General features: G+C 38.9%; 2 protein-coding genes and 1 long non-coding RNA gene across 3 annotated transcripts in view; 2 read left to right on the forward strand and 1 right to left on the reverse strand.

Moving 5' to 3' along the window:
* Positions 1–2,280, forward strand: part of CLIP4 (CAP-Gly domain containing linker protein family member 4) — a 36,977-nt gene extending 34,697 nt beyond the window's left edge. The window contains exons 15-16 of the mRNA XM_015825586.1: positions 411–483; positions 1,386–2,280. Coding sequence (XP_015681072.1) covers positions 411–483; positions 1,386–1,707 — 395 coding nt within the window. The 3' untranslated portion in view covers positions 1,708–2,280. The remainder of the gene's footprint in view (positions 1–410; positions 484–1,385) is intronic.
* A 72-nt stretch (positions 2,281–2,352) lies between these two features.
* Positions 2,353–4,300, forward strand: LOC107296237. The gene is made up of 2 exons (XR_001549085.1): positions 2,353–2,433; positions 2,747–4,300. It is a non-coding gene; the product is annotated as an uncharacterized LOC107296237 (long non-coding RNA).
* An 8,413-nt stretch (positions 4,301–12,713) lies between these two features.
* The window catches only part of ALK (ALK receptor tyrosine kinase), a 155,852-nt gene continuing 147,876 nt past the window's right edge, over positions 12,714–20,689 (reverse strand). Inside the window, exons 21-24 of the mRNA XM_029286012.1 lie at positions 20,307–20,408; positions 19,840–19,974; positions 18,384–18,474; positions 12,714–13,385 (exon numbers count right to left, since the gene is read on the reverse strand). Coding sequence (XP_029141845.1) covers positions 12,714–13,385; positions 18,384–18,474; positions 19,840–19,974; positions 20,307–20,408 — 1,000 coding nt within the window. The remainder of the gene's footprint in view (positions 13,386–18,383; positions 18,475–19,839; positions 19,975–20,306; positions 20,409–20,689) is intronic.

Below are 20,689 nucleotides of genomic sequence, written 5' to 3' on the forward strand. Positions count from 1 at the left end.
CCCTAGAGGATGCAACTAATCTGGAGACTTAAACATATTAATGTAGAATATTTGCTATTTGTTAGGATTTTGCTGTGTTTATCAAGCAGTTAGCATATCTTAATAAACCATTTTGATTGCTTTAGTATCTTTTGCCAGCCTCAATTTATTCTGAGTTTTAGCTTCTTCAACATCCTGTATACTGCTACAGCTATTTATCATCTTCTTGTGACCCATCCTGCTTTCTGTTCTCAGTATACTTTCTTTTTTACAGATCGTTATTTGGCTTTTTGTGTAGCCTTCCTCATTTGTTTTTCAGCTGACCTCATTTTTTTCTCATAGTCCAAAATAGCTGAAGATTCATAGTTACAAACCATCATAGAAATATATTGCATGTTAAATTAAAAGCTTATTCTTCTTTTTTCATTCAGGTTTCCAACGAAGTTTCAGTACAACCTCTGCAGTTTCACAAAAAGAGATAAACAGGAGAAATTTCTTTGTCAAGTAAGTGACTTTATAGAAGAAAGAACAGAATTTATATATTCCTAATTTTCTGAGATTAGAAGACTTAAAATCCCCTTTTGTTTGAGGAGGCATGAATCTTCATGATTAAGGAATCATTTTGGTGTATGTATGCAAATCCCATATCTATTTCTGAATGTCTGTAAGAAGAACAATGCTAATGATGGTCTGCGCATCTATGAATTTTCATGCTGCAGTGGCTGATAGTTATTAAAAACAAGCAGTAATATACTCTGAAGTGAATAACTCCAGGTGGTAAAAAAAACCCAGGTTTATATTGAAAATCATTGCCATTTTCCTGCCAGCTCATGCTAGACTAAATGGCTAACATTTTCTAAAATCTTGCTTCTCTCATCTTTCATAGTTTGTGCTGCTTTTTATTGGAATCTTGCTTAGACCACACTGGAAGTGATATTAAATACTTACCTGATTTTAATATCTTTGTTTTTAAAATATGGTGAGCGTATGACAAACTGATAGTTATTGGGATTGCAACAGGAGACCAATTTATTTTTTTCTTGTACAACATCTTGGCATATTTAGCTCTTCCAGAGTTAATATGGACATTGAGAGGAAAGGGTTATACTTGTAAAATCTTCTTGACTTTCAGTTTAATGTGATTGAAGAAGATTACTTCAAAGTTTTTTTCTTGCATAGCACTGACAGAATAGAAATATAGTAAACTGATCAAAGAATACGTCAAATGTATACATATATTGCTTTGGAAATTGAATTAGAATCAATTAGTAGAAAGAGGTCCTTGGGCTTAATTTAATACATTAGAGGCCAATCTCCTCTTGCTGTGCAATGTTGTATTTTTTTTATTTTACTTTCTTTTATTTTCAATTGGAAATTAATGTTGTTGCCTCTTTTTCTCTGTCCAGATCAAAAAATTCTTCTTTGCGTCGTAGTTGGAGCAACACTACTACTACAAGCACAGATGGCCCAGTAAAATTACATGAAGGCTCTCAGGTCCTCCTGAGCAGCTCCAGTGAGATGGGCACAATTCGCTACATTGGGCCCACCAGTTTTGCTCCAGGCATTTGGCTTGGCCTGGAACTTCGGAGTGCTAAGGGCAAGAATGATGGCTCTGTGGGTGACAAGCGATATTTCACTTGCAAGCCAAAATATGGAGTCTTGGTGCGTCCAAGTCGAGTAACTTATCGTGGGATTAATGGAATGAAACTTGTTGATGACATCTGTTGAAGAACACTATTTTTCATTAAGATGAGGTACAGATGAGGAAAACCTGACTTTTACCTGCGTGGAACCCCATCTTTACTTAACATCCTAAAGCTTCGTGACTCTAAGATGCTCACAGTTTGGAAGTGTGCAGTGACTGAAGAATGAGATCTTAGTAGCTTTCACTATAAAACATTTCTTGCTTGAATACTCCTTGCATTAGAAATATCTTGGATTTGAGCTGCTCTGTTACTCCAATAATATCCATTATTCGAACTAACTCCATTTTGACAGGCTTTGTCTCTTCAAAATGAGCTTTTCATCCTGTATTTTAGTGAAGCTATAATGCAGCAAGAGATCATACAGCTTGTTAAATAACTCTTTAAACTGCTTTCTCTAGAAAAAAACAAGGTAGAAAAACAACAGTGAAAGAACTCTGGGAAGCTGTTAGCTTTAGACAGTTCCCTGAAAGCACAAAACGATCAGTTGAAAAGAACCCTGAAAAGCAGAATTTGCTTATTTGACATGACATGGAAGCTACAAAAAATGTATATTTTCAGGTTTCCAGCAAAAGCACTTTTAAACTGTGTATGTGTGTGTGTGTGTGTGTGTGCGTGCACTTGTGCACACACTTAAAAAAAAGTATGCCAGAAGCACTTTCAAAAAAAAAAAAAAAAGCCTTTGGGACATTTAGTATGCACTTTTATTTCCCTTGAAGTATTTTCTCTGATCCTTTGGATAAACTATTTGGTAAGTTGAGGCTGTAGTTTGTAGCTTTGCACCAGTTGTATGTGTCCCAAGCACTGTATCCAGAAGTGGTTAGGTGATCAATAAGTGTTAAGGTCCTGGAGAAATATGTGCTTGGATTTACAACCCCTCCTGCTTCTGAAAACATGGACCTTCTTGTTATGGCAGGTGGGAAGGAAGTCACTTGGTGTGTGATAGCATTCTCATCTTCAACACCAGGATAATTTGATCATGATTGCCTTTTGGGAACCAAAATTGCAGAAATTCTGTGGATGTATTGCTGTATTTTCAAGTGTTTTTTTTTTGTCTACCGCAGGTGCTAGCCTGTTTCACAGACAATACATCAAGCCAGAGGGGAATTCAGCTGAATAGAATAATACTTAGCCTTCAGGCCAATTGAAGCCAACATGGATGCCAAAAAATTATTTGCAAACCTATGGTTTGCTACCTGCATGCAAAATACATTTAAGGAAAATAGTATTGACATTTTTATTAGAAAAATGTATGTTTGATATACCTTTGAAAAGAAATGTAAAACATCTTTTAAAGGATTGGATAATTTAACTCTAAAATGGTTTTGCTTTAAGTAATTAACCACAAAATAATAATTGGAAAAACAAATGCTCTACAATTGTTTGAAATAGTTTAATATATAATACATAATATATTAATGAAAAGCCAAAGAAACCAGAAAATGGTTTAATTCTTCAAAATGAAGCATCTTGTCAAACTGCAATTAAAACTGTAACAATTTAAAGTAACATTAAGGGGTTTTTACAAGATTTATTTAATCTGTATAAAATGTTTATGATATTTTCAGCTTTGCTAGAAGAAAGTTTCCTGATTTATATTTCTCATGAAATAGTAACACTGTTACTCTCTTATTAATGAATACTTTTGACTAAGGGGAATAGTTACATAACATGGCTATAAGCTTATTTTTAGTGGTAACATCATGTAAAAAGTAGCTAATGAATTTAAGGATGAAGTTGCACCTTGATGCTTGATACTTCCTAATCCAACATTTTCTTTAATAGTTAAATTTTATTTTGTTATTAAGTTAATTTTGATAGAAAAGGTTGTTACTAAGCATGGTTGTGCAAATCCTTTGAAAGAGGTGTTTACAAAGCACCTCTCTTCTAATTAGCTAAATCCTTTTCAAGGCTCATGAAGCTCATATGCTTTTTGAGATTCAAGAGTTGTACATGTACATGTGTGTGTAAAACAAGTTATTAAGCATCACGAAGCCTAAGAAAAGAAGCAGCTGCCTTATGATTCCAAGAGGTGCCGCCACCAGTAATACATAATAAAGCAGATGTTTTCAATTTCTATTTATGTCTGTAAAACCTGAACTCTCAAAGAAACTCAAGAGCAACAATGTAATCACTGATAGGTTCCTTGGTGCTCATTAGGCAATTCATCCCACTTGAATTTAAAGATTCCTTAAGTCAAGCACAATAAATGGCAATCTAACAATGCTACAAAATACCAGCCTCATACATTAACTGTATTTCCAACAGTGCCTTTGGGCACCACAGAGATCCAGCATAGTGCAGGGCCTCATTTGCCTTTAGATAAAGTCTTCATCATCATCGCTTCCACGGTGGCATCTGTTTTATAGTATTGCCCCAAACATGCTCTCAAAAGTTCTACGTGTTCTCATTGAGCAGCCCCCTCAATGAGAAACCTTGTTAACGTTTTAATTGATCCGCAGATACCTTGATGTTGAACATAAAAGTATTTATACATTCCTTGTATACTGTATCTTTTTCATTATATTTCTCTTTCACCCATTTCATATTTGACTAATAAAGCTTCCAGGGAAATGCTTAATATAATTAAAGAGTAAAAATATATTGATGCTTCTGGGTGCAGCAGTTCTGTGACCAATTATTAGTGTATTTTTGCAGTATTTACAGATTATCATTGTATTTGGTTAAATTTATATCCCTCAATTATTATCGTTACCCCGGTGATTGTAATAATAGTTTGCTTCAATCACATTATTCAGTTTCATGGAATGTTAATGAGTGCAATTTTCTACATAACAACAAACCCTGCTGAGTTTAGTGTAACTTATTCCCAGTTTGGTATAGGATTGTGTTTTATATTTTTAGACAGGCTATTGTTATACAAAAACGTATATATAATTGCAATGCACATGTACATACCTTGCACTAGAGATGAACACTTTGGGGCAATAATTTGGAAAAAGTACTTCAGACTTTAATGAGCAATTGCAACCTTTTTTTTTTTTTTTGACTTACGTAGAACCCTGAAAAGGTTGACTTGCATTAATGTATACCATGTTTTTCCGAAAATAAGACCTATCCCAAAAACAAGCTCTAGCTTGATTTTTACGTGTGCGCCTAATACAAGCCCTACCCCCAAAATAGGTCCTAGTTAAGACCGCACCCATTCCGTCTCACCATCTGGTTGCATGAGGTGGGGCGAGGCGCACTCATAAAAGTGAAAGTCCTCTGCTGGTGAAACAGGCCAGGGGGCAACATGTGCGTCAACCTGAGGCTCCGTTCTGGGCAGCAGAGGTCTTTCCTGAAGGCTTCTGCCGGCAAAACAGAGGCTGAGGGCAACGCCCTCAAGCAGTGGCCACATGGGCTCCTGCTGGACAGGGCTGTTGGTGCCACCGCCGTGAGGCGAAACATTGGAAAAAATAAGACATCCCTGAAAATACGACCTAATGTCTCTTTTGGAGGCAAAAAAAATACAAGACCAGGTCTTATATTCCGGGAAATACGGGTAGTAGAAAAGGCATGAGCTTGTGCCAGACCTTAAACATTTTTTCCAAATTATTTTCAAAGCATATAAACAACCCTGGTATATGTACCTAATAGAATGCAGCAGCTATTTTGTGGTTTCATCGGATAAAATTATCAGAAGCCATGGCTTTATGATATATTACTTTCCTTGACTTGTAAAGCCTTTCAACTCTGAAGTGGTAACTTTGTTATTACTTGTTTGATCCAAATTAGATTAAGTATAGTTTCTTATTTGCTAACTAATATCAAATCAGTGTTGGTGTATTAGGAAACTAAATTAAATTAATAAAATGCATGCTAAAGACTGAAAGAGTGAATCATAACCATAAAGCTAAATGTTGCCACTATGATACTTCTGAAAATAAATGCTAAGCCATGCAGAAATAATTTTGAAAGACTAACAGTGCCCACTGATTTCCATTTCCATTGGGTTTACCCCCTGATAATTCAATCCAGGATTGAAGATTGCATAATTCAGTTTGTTCTATTTTAGAGAAATAGAGCCTTACATCAGGAACACTCAGAATCATACTGGAGTTTTGTGGAATCCCTTAGAAATTTTGAGTATTCCTTGAAGCCATGTATGGTAATTATTATTTTTTGCTTGCTTTCAACTCAGTCTTAACTCCTGGCAACTAGTTACAAATACATGCAATCTAGGCCAGTGGTTCTCAACCTTTTCTTCACCACAGACCCCCTTTAAATACCTTTTGTGGCCATGGAAGCCCAAAACTTAACTCAAGATTTAAATCATAGCATTTCTTCAAGCTTTCGCTGACACCCTGTGATGACATCGCCCCCACCCCCAGGGTTCCGCAGATAATGAGTTGAAAACCACTAGTCTTGGCAATATTTTTGGCAGTGATTTACCATTACTTCCTAGGGTTAGATTTTGGCTTCCATGCCTGAATCGGGATAAAGACTCAGGTTTCCCTGCTCCTAAGCCAGCATCTTAACTTTTAGAGCAAACTTTCTAATCATAAGTAGTGTGGGACTGCTTTAGATGTTGTTTTACACCATCAGCAATAATTCCAATTGTTGAAAGTAAGTGTAAGGTTGAAACCTAACAAGAGTTGTAAGTTGTAAAGCTGCCTTTGGGGCATTGTGTGGAAATATACTGTATAAATGAATGAATAACATTAAAAATGTAACTGCTTTCTAGATTGTAATTACTTTTGATGCCAAACAGAATATTTGTAAAGTAAGGTAGTAAAACATTGGTAATTCAGGTCACTGATTGTAATACACTTGATCAAAACATTTCAGCAACTGTCAAAAATATAACTGATCACATTTCAACAAAAATATATATATTCTGGTGTGATATATTTGGCTAAACACAAGTGACTACTACACTTTCCCCCCTTGGAGATGTCCCAGAAGAGTTAGTGGTTTTTTTTATCATCATTCAAATAATCATCTGCAATACCTTTGTGACTTCAATTCTGTTGGAATCTTGTTAAGTTTACATGCAGCTTGGAAGGGAAAATGGATCTACTATGATGGCCAAGTATAATCAGCAAGAAATAATACTGTAACGAAAGGATGGTAATGGTTTTGTCTGTCCATTATTCTAGTAAGTCTAAATAACTTTCCTACATTAAAACCAATTCACCATGATGTGATGTTACCAAATGTACTATAAGGTTTTGCAAGTTTTTTTTTTTAAAGTATATTTAGAACAGTCGACGTGTCTCATTTAAATACTTTTGTTTCTTCTCCTGATTCTTTGAGACTGCCTGGAAACTCACTGCAGTTTTCTGGCAAGTTTTTTCAGAAGTGATTTATCATTGCCTCCTTCCTAGGGCTGAGAGAAAATGACTGGCCCAAGGTCACCCTTTGTGCCTAAGGTGGGACTAGAACTCACAGTCTCCTTGTTTCTAGTCCGATTCCTTCACCACTATACCAAACTGGCTCTCATTTAAGTGAATAGCTCCCCTCTAACCTACACAGATTGTAACTTCTGGCCCTCCTAGCCTGAATTACTGCTAATTTAGTTCAATCAGATTTTTGCAATTTTGATCAAGTTAGGATTTCTTAAGTTAATAGCAAGTTTTTTATTCAAATTCTAATTTTCATTCCTTGTTAGAATTATTGTTAGGTATTCAACCATTGCCTGACTTTTACTTACTGACCAAGTGTATTCCATATTCCAGCAATAGTAATTTTTGAGTTGTGAAGACAGTACATCATGCCTTTCTTTACAGTCATTTTATTTTCATGCTTTAGGTTCACTACACTCGATTACAATACAAATACAATAGAAAATATGTAATGACCATATATTAGTATTTGAGAATTTGAGAAGGATCCCTGAAATGCATAGGCCCTTGGTGTATGAATAATGTTGCACGAGCTTCTGTACAAACATGAATCACATTCCTAATGACAAAGCTCTGATACAGACAAAGAGAGGCACAGAGGGTTGGGACATCCAGGTGTAACTGCAAAAGGCCCTTGAAATGGTAGTACTCATTCAAAGTCTGGACATAGCTTGATGGCTTCACTTAACGGAAACAGATTTCTGAAAGGAAATTCTTAAAGAACAGCAGCTATCATGCCCTGCAAAATGAGCCCAGCAAAACTCCATTCCCCTGGCCTACACTTTGTAGATTTAGAAAGAAAGAAAATAAATAGATTTTACTGTATGTTCCATTGTGTGTTGTAACACTTCTATGCATGTCCACTTCAAGAGCACATCCCATGAAAAACAGGCTTATTTTTGCAATATGCTTTCTATCTGACTTCTCATGCATCTAATACCAGAGGAGAGAAGCAATGTAAAAATTACACCTATAGCAGTGTCATCATTCCAGACAAAATAGAGGAAAAAAAGATGTCCTGTTTGAATGTACAGCATCCCTTGGACCTATGTTAGAATTCTACTCCCTTTCCCACAAAGAGAATACTCTTTCTAAATGTCAGAATCTGAAAATAGGCTGTACAAATGTGGGTGCAGCTGTGGATCTAGGAGCATACTTTCCATTAGTCTTATCCATCAACATGACCTAATTCTACCTTATTTAACGTTTCGTTCTCCTAATATATTGTTCAAAGCTAATGAACCTCCAAATGAATGGAAGTGTTGTGGCTCCGTCTTGTGAGCCCCTCTTATCGGAGGAAGAAGGCTCCAAACATGAAGGAGAGGAGATGGCCAGGCCTCCCTCTCCAGGACCCTCCTCTCTGGCAATGCCTCAGGTGTCTCCCGACGGAGAAGAGATTGACCAGGAGCCAGGTGTTTCTGAGATTGGCCAGGAGCCAGGTGTTTTGGATAGTGATGAAGATAAGTTGTGGCTGGATCCACGCCAGCGTAGGAGCGACAAGCGTGCGCAGCAGAAAAGGAGACGTGCCAGAGATTAAGCTGAGTCACTGGACCACACCCCACAGACTATAAAAGGGAGGTGGTGGCCATTTGGACTCTGTGGCGGACAAAGCTAAATCTCTGGAGAAATAGTTTGCTGTGGACTTAATTTCAAACTGTGTGTATTGTTTTTTGTTTCTGTGTTCTCTGAGTAAAAGTTCTTGGCAGGCAGCTACGGAGCTGCTGCCATGGAGTGTGGAGAAGTTATTTAACCCTCGGCTGGCTGTTTGGGTGTGTGTGTCAGACGGGGACAGAACAGGAAGCCACAGTTCAAGACTGGCCTTTCTAGTGTGATATCTGGGGTTCCACTGAGCCAGACACTTCTCATAGTGTTCACCAAGTTTGCTGTACACCTGTTAATTTTTTTTTTAAAAAAGCTGCTATATTGCAAAACAAATTCCAAATCTATCCGAATTTTACAAGACTCTGGCCTTCACAAGGGATAAAAACTAGGAGGTTGACTGGCTGTATTATGGTAAATCAGTAAGTGCTTTGTAATTCATTTTACCCTGCTCAAATAAGATATTTCTGAAAGAAGGATCCTCCTGGTGGTGTTCTAGTACCATTAAGTTTAATACTCGAGGCAAAGAAATTGACAATGTTCTGGAGGCAGCCATCAAGACACACGTTGAAGGAGAATATTTGGAGAAATGACTCATACCATAAATAGTTTAGGGATGCTAGTTTCTCCTTGCCTCTGCTTCACTGATTTTCCTATAACTATACTTTTCTCGAACTGTAATTATTGGGGAACTACTCTCTCTCTCTCTCTCTCTCTCTGTGGGGTGTTTCTCTTCTGCTGCAGTGCAACTATAGTGTGTGTATAAAAAAACAAGACTTTAGCTCCTGCAGCAACCACATTTTTTTTTCTTTATTGCTTGTCCCTGTAAGACTTCAAGGTAGGGAAGTATGAATGCATGTTTTCCATATAGCTTCAGAGCTAATGCCTCGGAAAGAGATTTGCATCTCTGATCAGCTAAAAGGCAAATTGTGTGACATATTCCTTCAGCATTTCCCTAAACCTGCCACTTTGGCCATATAAGTTATTGAAAGTGACTTCTGCCCACATGGGGGTTTATTCATAGGGAATACATTCCTTTATAGATCAGCATGATTCCCATGTATTTGTGATGGTCCTACAGCTTGATTTGTGGTCTATGTGCTGTCCCTGGCATAGCATCTGATGCTATTCTAATAGCGTACCTTAAATGCTTGATGATGCATTTGTGCTAGATACTTAATAGGCTTGTAAGCTAAATTTTTCCAGCCATGTCCTCTATAAATAACTGCTGTGGAAAGACTCAAGATTCTCTTCATAATGAGGTTTGTAAGCTTTGCAAGCATCAAGATAAATTTACTTCTTTAGAGAATTATATGGCTGACCATTTTATACACAATAAGCAACCACATCTCAGTACAATCATTTTCAAGGGTGCAAAATTACACCACTGAGGGCCTTTTGCTGGGAGAGTAAGAATGTCTACTGGTTTGTTGAGTTTTCTATGAATTCTGGCATATACTAAAACTATAATAAATGACATTCCAGATAAATTCTTGACCAGTGCTGTCCTTGGCTAATGGAAGAGGTAAAATAATGGTACAGCACACACAACTACATAATGTGCATTAATAAGCTATGACAGGTTTGGTATAGTCACTGCAACACCACAACCTGCTTAAGTATTATATTCTGTATTTTACAGACTCCAGAACTCTGCTTTTAATTATCCTGAGTTGAATCAAACAGGAATTACAGTGATAAGACTAATATTGACCAAAATGATCATCTGCTACATTCCGTCCCACCTTCATAAGAGAGAAAACTCTTAAACTGTACTTGCGTGAGAAAATAGGTGGCAGTTTTGCCACCATAATTGCTTCTATATAAGCATCTTATTTGAAAGTAAGGTATTTGCTAGAATTCTTCTATTGCAACCTTAAATTTCCTTGTAATTTAATGTACTACTTGCTTTGAAAAAATTGTTCCTTGGATTAACTGTTTCTTGCCCAGACTTTCAGGAGCTAAGCTTCATACTTATTCCAGTAAATTTCTTACTTTCAGATTATGCAGAAGCAATTACTGTATGGTAAAAATCTCTTGTCCAGTTTCTCATACTCTTGCAATTAAGGGGGCTGGCTATTCCCTTCTTGTGAAGGCAGGACAGAATGTAACTGTTGATTGGTTTGGTAATTGCTGGTCTTATCAGTATAAGGAACAATTCTCACAAAGAATGTGATTTCTGCTATGTGCAAGTAGAAATGTCAAGCAGGAAACCCACATACTTACTAATTTAAGCTCCCTGACTCAACTACAGAACATGGGGCTCCCTATGTAAAATAGTAATAAGTGGTTGCTCAGAGCAGAGAGAAAGCCAGCCTCACTTTAAACTATATTTTAAGAATCTTGGTTACTTCCTGGCAGGACAATGATATTCAATGGGATGGGTTAATATTCTGTTTGCCTAATTTACAGAGCAATTTCTATTGACTGTTATTACAGCAAGCCAAGAGTCACTGACAGACAATACTACTTGCTTTCATCCAGGAAGATCACTCATCTTCATTTGCATACGAGACCTAAGGAAATTAATGAACTTATGCAGTGCAAATTGCACAGAACTATAGCTGCATTTAGGATCTTAAAACAAAGACAGGAGGCACAAAGCGATCTTCATTTATCTTTACAGTGATGCAAAGATTGGATCAGTATGACCACTTAAGATACTACTTTTTTCACTTAAGCTAGAAAATTGGTTGAAAGTTGCACACCTGAGTAGCAACTTTGGCTCAATGCAGTAGTTTACCTGCTTGGAACAATACTAAGATCTTAATTTGTATCAATATTCTCATACCACAAGCATCACCATCTCATTTTTTCACCCAGTAGGTATTACTGTGTAGGTACAATTTTGGCAATTAATCACAAAGTAAGATATTTTAATATTCAATTTTCAATTCAAGTCAAATTAATGGCTGTCTCAACAAGCTGTAAAGCATGTTGGATTGTGGCTCTATGGCATGCTGAATTTTAATATAATTGTTTTAAAGTCCTAATTTATCAGTATATGTATATATATGTTTTGAAAAATGGGCAATGAGGATTTTTTTAATATCCCTTTCTCCTAAATTCTTGTTCTATAAAAATCTTTGGATTGGTTTCTAAACTACAATGCATATTATAATAATTAGTATCTTCACACCCTGGAAGAATTTGATAGTATACCAAAGGACTCTCTTCCTCTGATTGCCAGGCTTTGCCCTCAGCAATGACATAATGACAGTGACATAATGAGAGTTTCAGTAGTATGCAATCTGGCCTTTACTGTCTTGATAATCCTTTGCTCATCTGCCATATTTTGGCAGATCCATCAATGACATGAATACATGCTGAAAGATAAGTGTTAGATTTAACTGCTCAAAGGTTGCCAACCAACAATCACAATGGATGGGAAAGGGAGAAGGTTTTTACTGTCTTGCCAAGGTAATCCATTGCATTTGGTCATGTTCTTTGATTTTCTGCAAGTTCCACCTCAAAAAAGAAAAAAAAGAAAAAAAAGAAGTGACATTGACACATTTAGCTATTCTGTTGCTAGGTCTCCATAGTTTTGCATGCATGTGGTAGCTGTGGTGCTATTTGAGTATGAGCTCTTTCAGAGTCCATGTTATCTGACTTTGCCCTTGACAGGAGGACATTTCCCTTCTCTGAAACCATGAGGACATCCATAACATTGCTTTGGCAGTATAGAAAATCCCTAAACATTAAACATTTGGCCTGCGAGTCTTGAAATGGCATATAAACAACTAAGAGGAAGCAGCACACAGGAAAGGCCATAGCAAACAATCATGCAAGTGATATTATGCAATTGAGGGCAGGGCCTTGCTTGTAATAGTGACTATTATCTCAGACAGTTATGTTTGTTCATAGGTGTGAGTGTGTATATAAAGGATCACTGATAAATTGAAATTTAAGAGATTAAAAAAAAACTTCAGGGGTGATGGCACTTCAGAGCAGATTGGCACATAACAGAAGGGAAAATTTGTTCTGTTCTCGTGCTTGCTATATGGTTGACACTGAAGTTTGTGCCAAGGCTCACGAGTCACATGGGAAGAAAGTCAAGAAGATTAGAGGTTAATTGAATTGGTCCCTAAGGTGAAGGTCCTCGTAACTGCTGGCACAGAGGTGGGGCTGAGGTTTCCAAGGGAAGGCCTTGCTGTTGGTATCCATAGTTAACATTGCCACAAGGAAAATGGCGGAGCCTGAAGAGAGGCACTTCCTTAACACTGGCTGTAAGTGAAGATGGTTCTAGAAGAAGGGAAGAGCTTGGTAGCCTTCCAGCCATTATGCTGGGCCCCAAAGTACAGCTGCCTTCCTGTGTTGAATCTTCCTGCTCTGTTGCCTCTTTCTCCAGCTGAGAAGTCTTTTTGACAATTGGCTGCTCTGAAAACCAAGAGCCATATGTTGGGTTCCAGAGGTTGGTAGGCTTATTTCTGGACCCCCTGGTTTTGTGGAGCTCTGTTGCAGGGATTGATTGAGTGTATGCCATGTTGACATGCCCCCCTTCTAGGGAAGTCTGGATGTTTGCCTGGGTAATTGGCTCAATAGTAGCTGCTTTCAGGAGAGCTTTTCCTGCTGGAATGACAAAAGGGAGAGATGATGGGAAAGGCGGGAGCTGCTCAGCACCCTTTTTGTCTCGCTGTGGCAACACTAACAGAGGAGGAATTGCTTTAGGATCTTCAGGACGCACAGGAACCTTTTCTTCTTCTTCAATGCATGGACCATACTCCACGGGCAGAATTGTATTGATGACATCAGGATCCTATAGGGAAGGAGAGACAGTATTTCAACATGCATTTATCTTCCAATTATGATATTAAAAAAAAAGTAGTGGAATAATATATTTTTGTTCATAAAGGGAGATATTCTCTTTCTCATCTTCCTGACAATATTAAAATTCACAATTTCACAATAAAATTGTTAGGCATAAAATGAGACTGATAAAGGAATTATTCTTTCATATAAGTAAAAAATGTATGGATTCCATGTCTTCCATGTGGAGCCATGCTCAGGAGTGTATTCCTTAAGTCAGCAGCACCTTTTTCTTATGCTCACGAAACTAGTTAAGTTGCTTTAAGAAGAGCAGAGAAGGCCTGCTCTTCTCTTAAGGAGATGCATAATCCAAAGAACTTATTTCAAATAATTTTTGAAATGTGCACAATCTCACTGTGGTTGATCGGCCCCCTACTAAAAAGAATATAGTATTTAATGGACTATTGACATGATAGGAATTGATTAAAATAAAACAATTTTTTTCCAGATATACAGTATTAGGACTGGGGAGAAGAAATATTTAACAGATCCTTCCCTGTGCTTCTGACCTGCAGCTCCATGAGGACCACCAACTACATCTAGAAGACGATAAGACTGTCTTCGAAAGATATGCTGGGGATATACCCAGGGCTTTTTTTGTCATAGAACGCCCAGAACGGAGTTCCGACACCTTTTTTGGATGGAACCTTGTAGGGTAGGCAAGGCGTTGGTGTGATGTATGTGAGTTCCAGCACCTTTTTTTTTTTAACAAAAAAAAGCACTGGATATAACTACTCTGATTGTGTTGGGTTCTGTTTTTAAAATCTTTACCCACTTTGGGTGTATTAAACATGTAAGAGAAAATGATGTGGGATGGGTATATGTGAACCTGGAGTAGCTTTTTCTAGTGCAGTGACTTCAAGTTGTGCCTGCACTAGCAGCCAAAAAACAATAGTTTGGGAGAACCAAATACAAAGAACTCCAAGTGTGCTGAAGATTTATGATCTATTCAGGAAGGACAATAAAGGCCATAGATAAGTATCTATCAAAGCTAACCATTCATTTTAGATATGGGTGGCCTATTCTTTATGTGGTTGTGAGATGATTTGAACTATTCTTTCAACAATTGTTTGCATTCCACACTTGCCTTGCTAAGTGTGAAATTTAAGAAAAAGATATTATCAGTACATTATACTTGGTAGGCTTGGCATGTTTCCCTTTTGTATTTTCCTGCACCCGGTCACACACAGTGATGGAGCCTGAGAGAAATGGTTACCTGGGTGCAGTATTCAATCCTCTCCAGAACAATGGCAAAATCTGGCCTGTCTTCTGGCTGGTGTTGCCAGCATTGGGTCATAATTCGATATCTACAACAGTAGAAGGAGAAAATGGCACTAAAGGACAGATTTAACTTGACACTCAGTTTGTTACAGCATAAGAGGAAATAGTATCACAATGGATTTTTTTATATTACCATTCAAAAATGAATTTTTGATCCTTGTCAATTAGTATCATAGCTGCAATTTGGATGATGACAATAGAATGGCATTCAGAATTGCTTGACTAAAACTGGGCTAAAACTAGGTGCTTAAACTAGACTAAGCTATATAGCAATAGCAATAGCACTTAGACTTATATACCATTTCACAGTGCTTTACAGCCCTGTCTAACAGTGTACAGAGTTTGCATATTGCCCCCAACAATTTGGGCCCTCCTTTTACCAACCTTGAGGCGGTGAGACTCGAACTGCGGAACTGTTGGCAACCGGCAGTCAGCAGAAGTAGCCTGCAGTACTGCATTCTAACCGCTGTGCCACCATGGGTCTTTGGGATATTGCCTAAATAACATACATTTTGTGTGTGTGTGTGTGTGTGTGCGTGTGTGTGAGTGTGAGTGTGTGTCTTTGAGTCATAGTTGACTCTTGGCAACTGCTTGGGTTAGTCTCTGAACTTTTCTGGCAAGATTTTCAGAAGTAGCTTGCCATTGCCATTTTGTTCGGGCTCAGAGAGACTGAATGGGCCAAGGTCACCCAACTGGCTTTGTGCCTAAGGTGGAACTAGAGTTCACAATCTCCTGGTTTCTAGACTGATGCTTAATCACTACACCAACTAGGCCTCTAACATCTATCTATATAAGAAAAAAAATGTGGAATCTTTGATTAGCAGTTTCTTAGAAGCATGAACTTATTTATTCCATACATCTATATAGTTACCTATAAGTAAATAAATTAAAATTACATTATTTACCAAGAAAAGGTATTGAATTAATACTAGATTATAAGAACTTTGAATAGCAGAGTATCTATTGATTAGGATGGGCTACAATGGCTATTAATCAAAAATGGGCATCTCTTGAACCAAGCTAGAACAGCCATCCTACATCCTAATGTGTAATGAATCTATTATTCCAGATGGTGATTCTGAGCCAAAATGGCATCATCTGCGTATGTTAATTTTGGGGGAACACAATGTTGCAGAATTACCACAAATTTCTAAAAAATAAGAAACTCCCTAAACAGTTTATTTTCAATGGTCTCTGAATGCTGATTGCTTAGTACCAAGGAAAGGAGTTCTTTACATCCTACAACCCTTTGCTCGTAACATTACTTGTTTTATCAGACAGATGCCCTGCACATGGGTCTGACCGATTATATATACACATAGCCAAAAAAATTCCAGAAACTAAAGACATTTAGCCTTTGGCATGCGCCTATGGGGCATGAAAGTTTACTTACACAGGGCCAGGACAGTTTTTGGGTGGATCCATCCTTCCCCCACTTGTGACGAATTCCAAGACCTCCTGGTTACTTTTGCTGGGATAGGGCATATATCCAAGCGAGAATATTTCCCACAGCAACACTCCAAATGACCTGGACACANCAGAGGTCGGCCCCAAGGCCCCTAACTTGTGGGGTGCCACAAGGGTCGGTCCTCTCCCCCTTACTGTTCAATATTTATGTGAAGCCGCTGGGGGAGATCATCCGTGGCTTTGGGGTGGATTTCCATCAGTACGCTGATGATACTCAGCTGTACATTTCCACCCCAGGCCACCCCAATGATGACCTTGACGTGATGGCCCGGTGTCTGGAGGCCGTACGGGTCTGGATGGGGAGAAACAGACTCAGGCTCAACCCTTCCAAGACTGAGTGGCTGTGGTTACCGGCTCCCAGGTATGGTTAGCTGACTCCATCGCTGACTATAGGGGGCAAAACTTTGGCCCCCTCGGAGAGGGTACGCAATTTGGGGGTCCTCCTGGATCCACGGCTGACGCTGGAAGACCAGCTGACGGCTGTGGCCAGGGGGGCATTTTACCGGGTACGCCTGGTGCACCAGTTGCGGCCTTTTCTGGACCGGGATGCCTTGCGCACAGTCACCCATGCTCTTGTCACCTCCCGCCTGGACTACTGTAATGCTCTCTACATGGGGCTTCCCTTGAGGAGCACTCGGAGGCTTCAGTTAGTCCAGAATGCGGCCGCGCGGGCGGTGATGGGAGTCGCTCCCATGTAACGCCGCTGTTGCGCGAGCTGCACTGGCTGCCTGTGGCCTTCCGAGTGCGCTTCAAGGTGTTGATTATCATCTTTAAAGCGCACCATGGCATTGGACCTGGTTACCTCCGAGACCGCCTTCTGCCACAGATTACCTCCCACTGGCCGATACGCTCCCACAGAGAGGGCCTCCTCAGGGTGCCGTCAGCCAGACAGTGTCGGCTGGCGACCCCCAGGGGGAGAGCCTTCTCTGTCGGAGCACCCACCCTCTGGAACAAGCTGCCCCCAGAGATCCGGGTGATTCCGGATCTCCCCTCCTTCCGCCACGCCCTCAAGACTTGGTTGTTTCAGCGGGCAGGACTGGCCTAGGGGCATTTTAAATTGGTTTTAACTAAATTTTATTAGAAGCGGCCTATTTAAATATTTATTTTTAATCATTTTCTTAAATTTTGTATTGTATTGTATAAATTGTTTTTAAACTGGCTGTAAGCCGCCCTGAGTCCTCCGGGAGAAGGGCGGGGTATAAATATAATAATAAAATTCAAATTCAAATTCAATTAAGTCAGCTGTACCTTTTTCTTATGCTCACGAAACTAGTTAAGTTGCTTTAAGAAGAGCAGAGAAGGCCTGCTCTTCTCTTAAGGAGATGCATAATCCAAAGAACTTATTTCAAAATTTTTTTGAAATGTACACAATCTCATTGTGGTTGATCGGCCCCCTACTAAAAAGCATATTGTATTTAATGGACTATTGACATGATAGGAATTGATTAAAATAAAACAATTTTTTCCCAGATATACAGTATTAGGACTGGGGAGAAGAAATATTTTACAGACCCTTCCCCGTGCTTCTGACCTGCAGCTCCATGAGGACCACCAACTACATCTAGAAGATGATAAGACTGTCTTCGAAATATATGCTGGGGATATAACCAGGGCTTTTTTTGACATAGAACGCCCAGAACGGAGTTCCGACACCTTTTTTGGATGGAACCTTGTAGGGTAGGCAAGGCGGGTGGTATGATGTATGTGAGTTCCAGCACCTTTTTTTTTTAACAAAAAAAAAGCACTGGATATAACTACTCTTTACCCACTTTGGGTGTATTAAACATGTAAGAGAAAATGATGTGGGATGGGTATATGCGAACCTGGAGTAGCTTTTTCTAGTGCAGTGACTTCAAGTTGTGCCTGCACTAGCAGCCAAAAAACAATAGTTTGGGAGAACCAAATACAAAGAACTCCAAGTGTGCTGAAGATTTATGATCTATTCAGGAAGGACAATAAATGCCATAGATAAGTATCTATCAAAGCTAACCACCCATTTTAGATATGGGTGGCCTATTCTTTATGTGGTTGTGAGATGATTTGAACTATTCTTTCAACAATTGTTTGCATTCCACACTTGCCTTGCTAAGTGTGAAATTTAAGAAAAAGACATTATACTTGGTAGGCTTGGGCATGTTTCCCTTTTGTATTTTCCTGCACCAGGTCACACACAGTGATGGAGCCTGAGAGAAATGGTTACCTGGGTGCAGTATTCAATCCTCTCCAGAACAATGGCAAAATCTGGCCTGTCTTCTGGCTGGTGTTGCCAGCATTGGGTCATAATTCGATATCTACAACAGTAGAAGGAGAAAATGGCACTAAAGGACAGATTTAACTTGACACTCAGTTTGTTACAGCATAAGAGGAAATAGTATCACAATGGATTTTTTTAATATTACCATTCAAAAATGAATTTTTGATCCTTGTCAATTAGTATCATAGCTGCAATTTGGATGATGACAATAGAATGGCATTCAGAATTGCTTGACTAAAACTGGGCTAAAACTAGATGCTTAAACTATATAGCAATAGCAATAGCACTTAGACTTATATACAATTTTACAGTGCTTTACAGCCCTGTCTAACAGTGTACAGAGTTTGCATATTGCCCCCAACAATTTGGGCCCTCCTTTTACTGACCTTGAGCCGGTGAGACTCGAACTGCGGAACTGTTGGCAACCGGCAGTCAGCAGAAGTAGCCTGCAGTACTGCATTCTAACCACTGTGCCACCATGGGTCTTTGGGATATTGCCTAAATAACATACATTGTGTGTGTGTGTGTGTGTGTGTGTGTGTGTGTGTGTGTGTGTGTGAGTGTGAGTGTGTGTCTTTGAGTCACAGTTGACTCTTGGCAACTGCTTGGGTTAGTCTCTGAACTTTTCTGGCAAGATTTTCAGAAGTAGCTTGCCATTGCCATTTTGTTCGGGCTCAGAGAGACTGAATGGGCCAAGGTCACCCAACTGGCTTTGTGCCTAAGGTGGAACTAGATCTCACAATCTCCTGGTTTCTAGACTGATGCTTAATCACTACACCAACTAGACCTCTAACATCTATCTATATAAGAAAAAAATGTGGAATCTTTGATTAGCAGTTTCTTAGAAGCATGAACTTATTTATGCCATACATCTATATAGTTACCTATAAGTAAATAAATTAAAATTACATTATTTACCAAGAAAAGGTATTGAATTAATACTAGATTATAAGAACTTTGAATAGCAGAGTATCTATTGATTAGGATGGGCTACAATGGCTATTAATCAAAAATGGGCATCTCTTGAACCAAGCTAGAACAGCCATCCTACATCCTAATGTGTAATGAATCTATTATTCCAGATGGTGATTCTGAGCCAAAATGGCATCATCTGCGTATGTTAATTTTGGGGGAACGCAAGTGTTGCAGAATTACCACAAATTTCTAAAAAATAAGAAACTCCCTAAACAGTTTATTTTCAATGGTCTCTGAATGCTGATTGCTTAGTACCAAGGAAAGTTCTTTACATCACAACCCTTTGCTCCTAACATTACTTGTTTTATCAGACAGATGCCCTGCATATGGGTCTGACCGATTATATATACACATAGCCCAAAAAATTCCAGCAACTAAAGACATTTAGCCTTTGGCATGCGCCTATGGGGCATGAAAGTTTACTTACACAGGGCCAGGACAGTTTTTGGGTGGATCCATCCTTCCCCCACTTGTGACGAATTCCAAGACCTCCTGGTTACTTTTGCTGGGATAGGGCATATATCCAAGCGAGAATATTTCCCACAGCAACACTCCAAATGACCTGGACACAGAAAAGCAAGAAATAAAAACCACAGGTTTATATGCGGAAATCTGAGCAAAATTATCTAAACAGTAGGACCATTTTCGCAAAGCCCTTTCTGTTGCATTCTTTCTAACTATTCTCTGTTGGTGGCTTTGGATCTATTTCTTTTTATTGTGGCATCTATTTGACAAGCTTTATTATTTGGCAGAAGAAAAAGGCCTGCTTAAAAAACTTTTTTGGCTTCCATCAGACCGAAAAAGTAAAATAAAATGTGGGTAGTGATTTTTGAACCCCCCCCCCCAAGCAGCCGTTTGCTTGCAAAAGGGAATGAAAATTCTGAGCGAGCCTACCAGGTATCTGTTTTTGATGTAAATATTCCCTCCATGAAGGCTTCAGGTGGCATCCATTTGACAGGCAGCATCGCACACCCTCCTTTTCTGTAGTAGCTAGCTCTGCAGTCGAGGCAAGAATATTAACAAGAGTTAAGTATTGGCTCCTTCAGCAGCTGATTGAAGTGGGTGGCTCCGAGAGCTATGCTGATGGCAGCAGTGAGACTTTTCCCCCCCCTCTTTCTGAAACAACAGGGCAAATTCTCCCTTTTGTAAGAAGAAGAAGAAAAAAAGGGGAGGGGGAATATCCATCTTTTACTTTTCTAAACAAGGGAAATGGCATTTGTGATTATTTGTTAGGTATAATTACACCCTTAAATGTGCTTTAAGCAATCGTTCCATTC

Source organism: Protobothrops mucrosquamatus, unplaced genomic scaffold, assembly GCF_001527695.2.
Source record: "Protobothrops mucrosquamatus isolate PMUCROS unplaced genomic scaffold, P.Mucros_1.0 scaffold2697, whole genome shotgun sequence".
In the NCBI taxonomy this organism is placed as follows: domain Eukaryota; kingdom Metazoa; phylum Chordata; class Lepidosauria; order Squamata; family Viperidae; genus Protobothrops; species Protobothrops mucrosquamatus.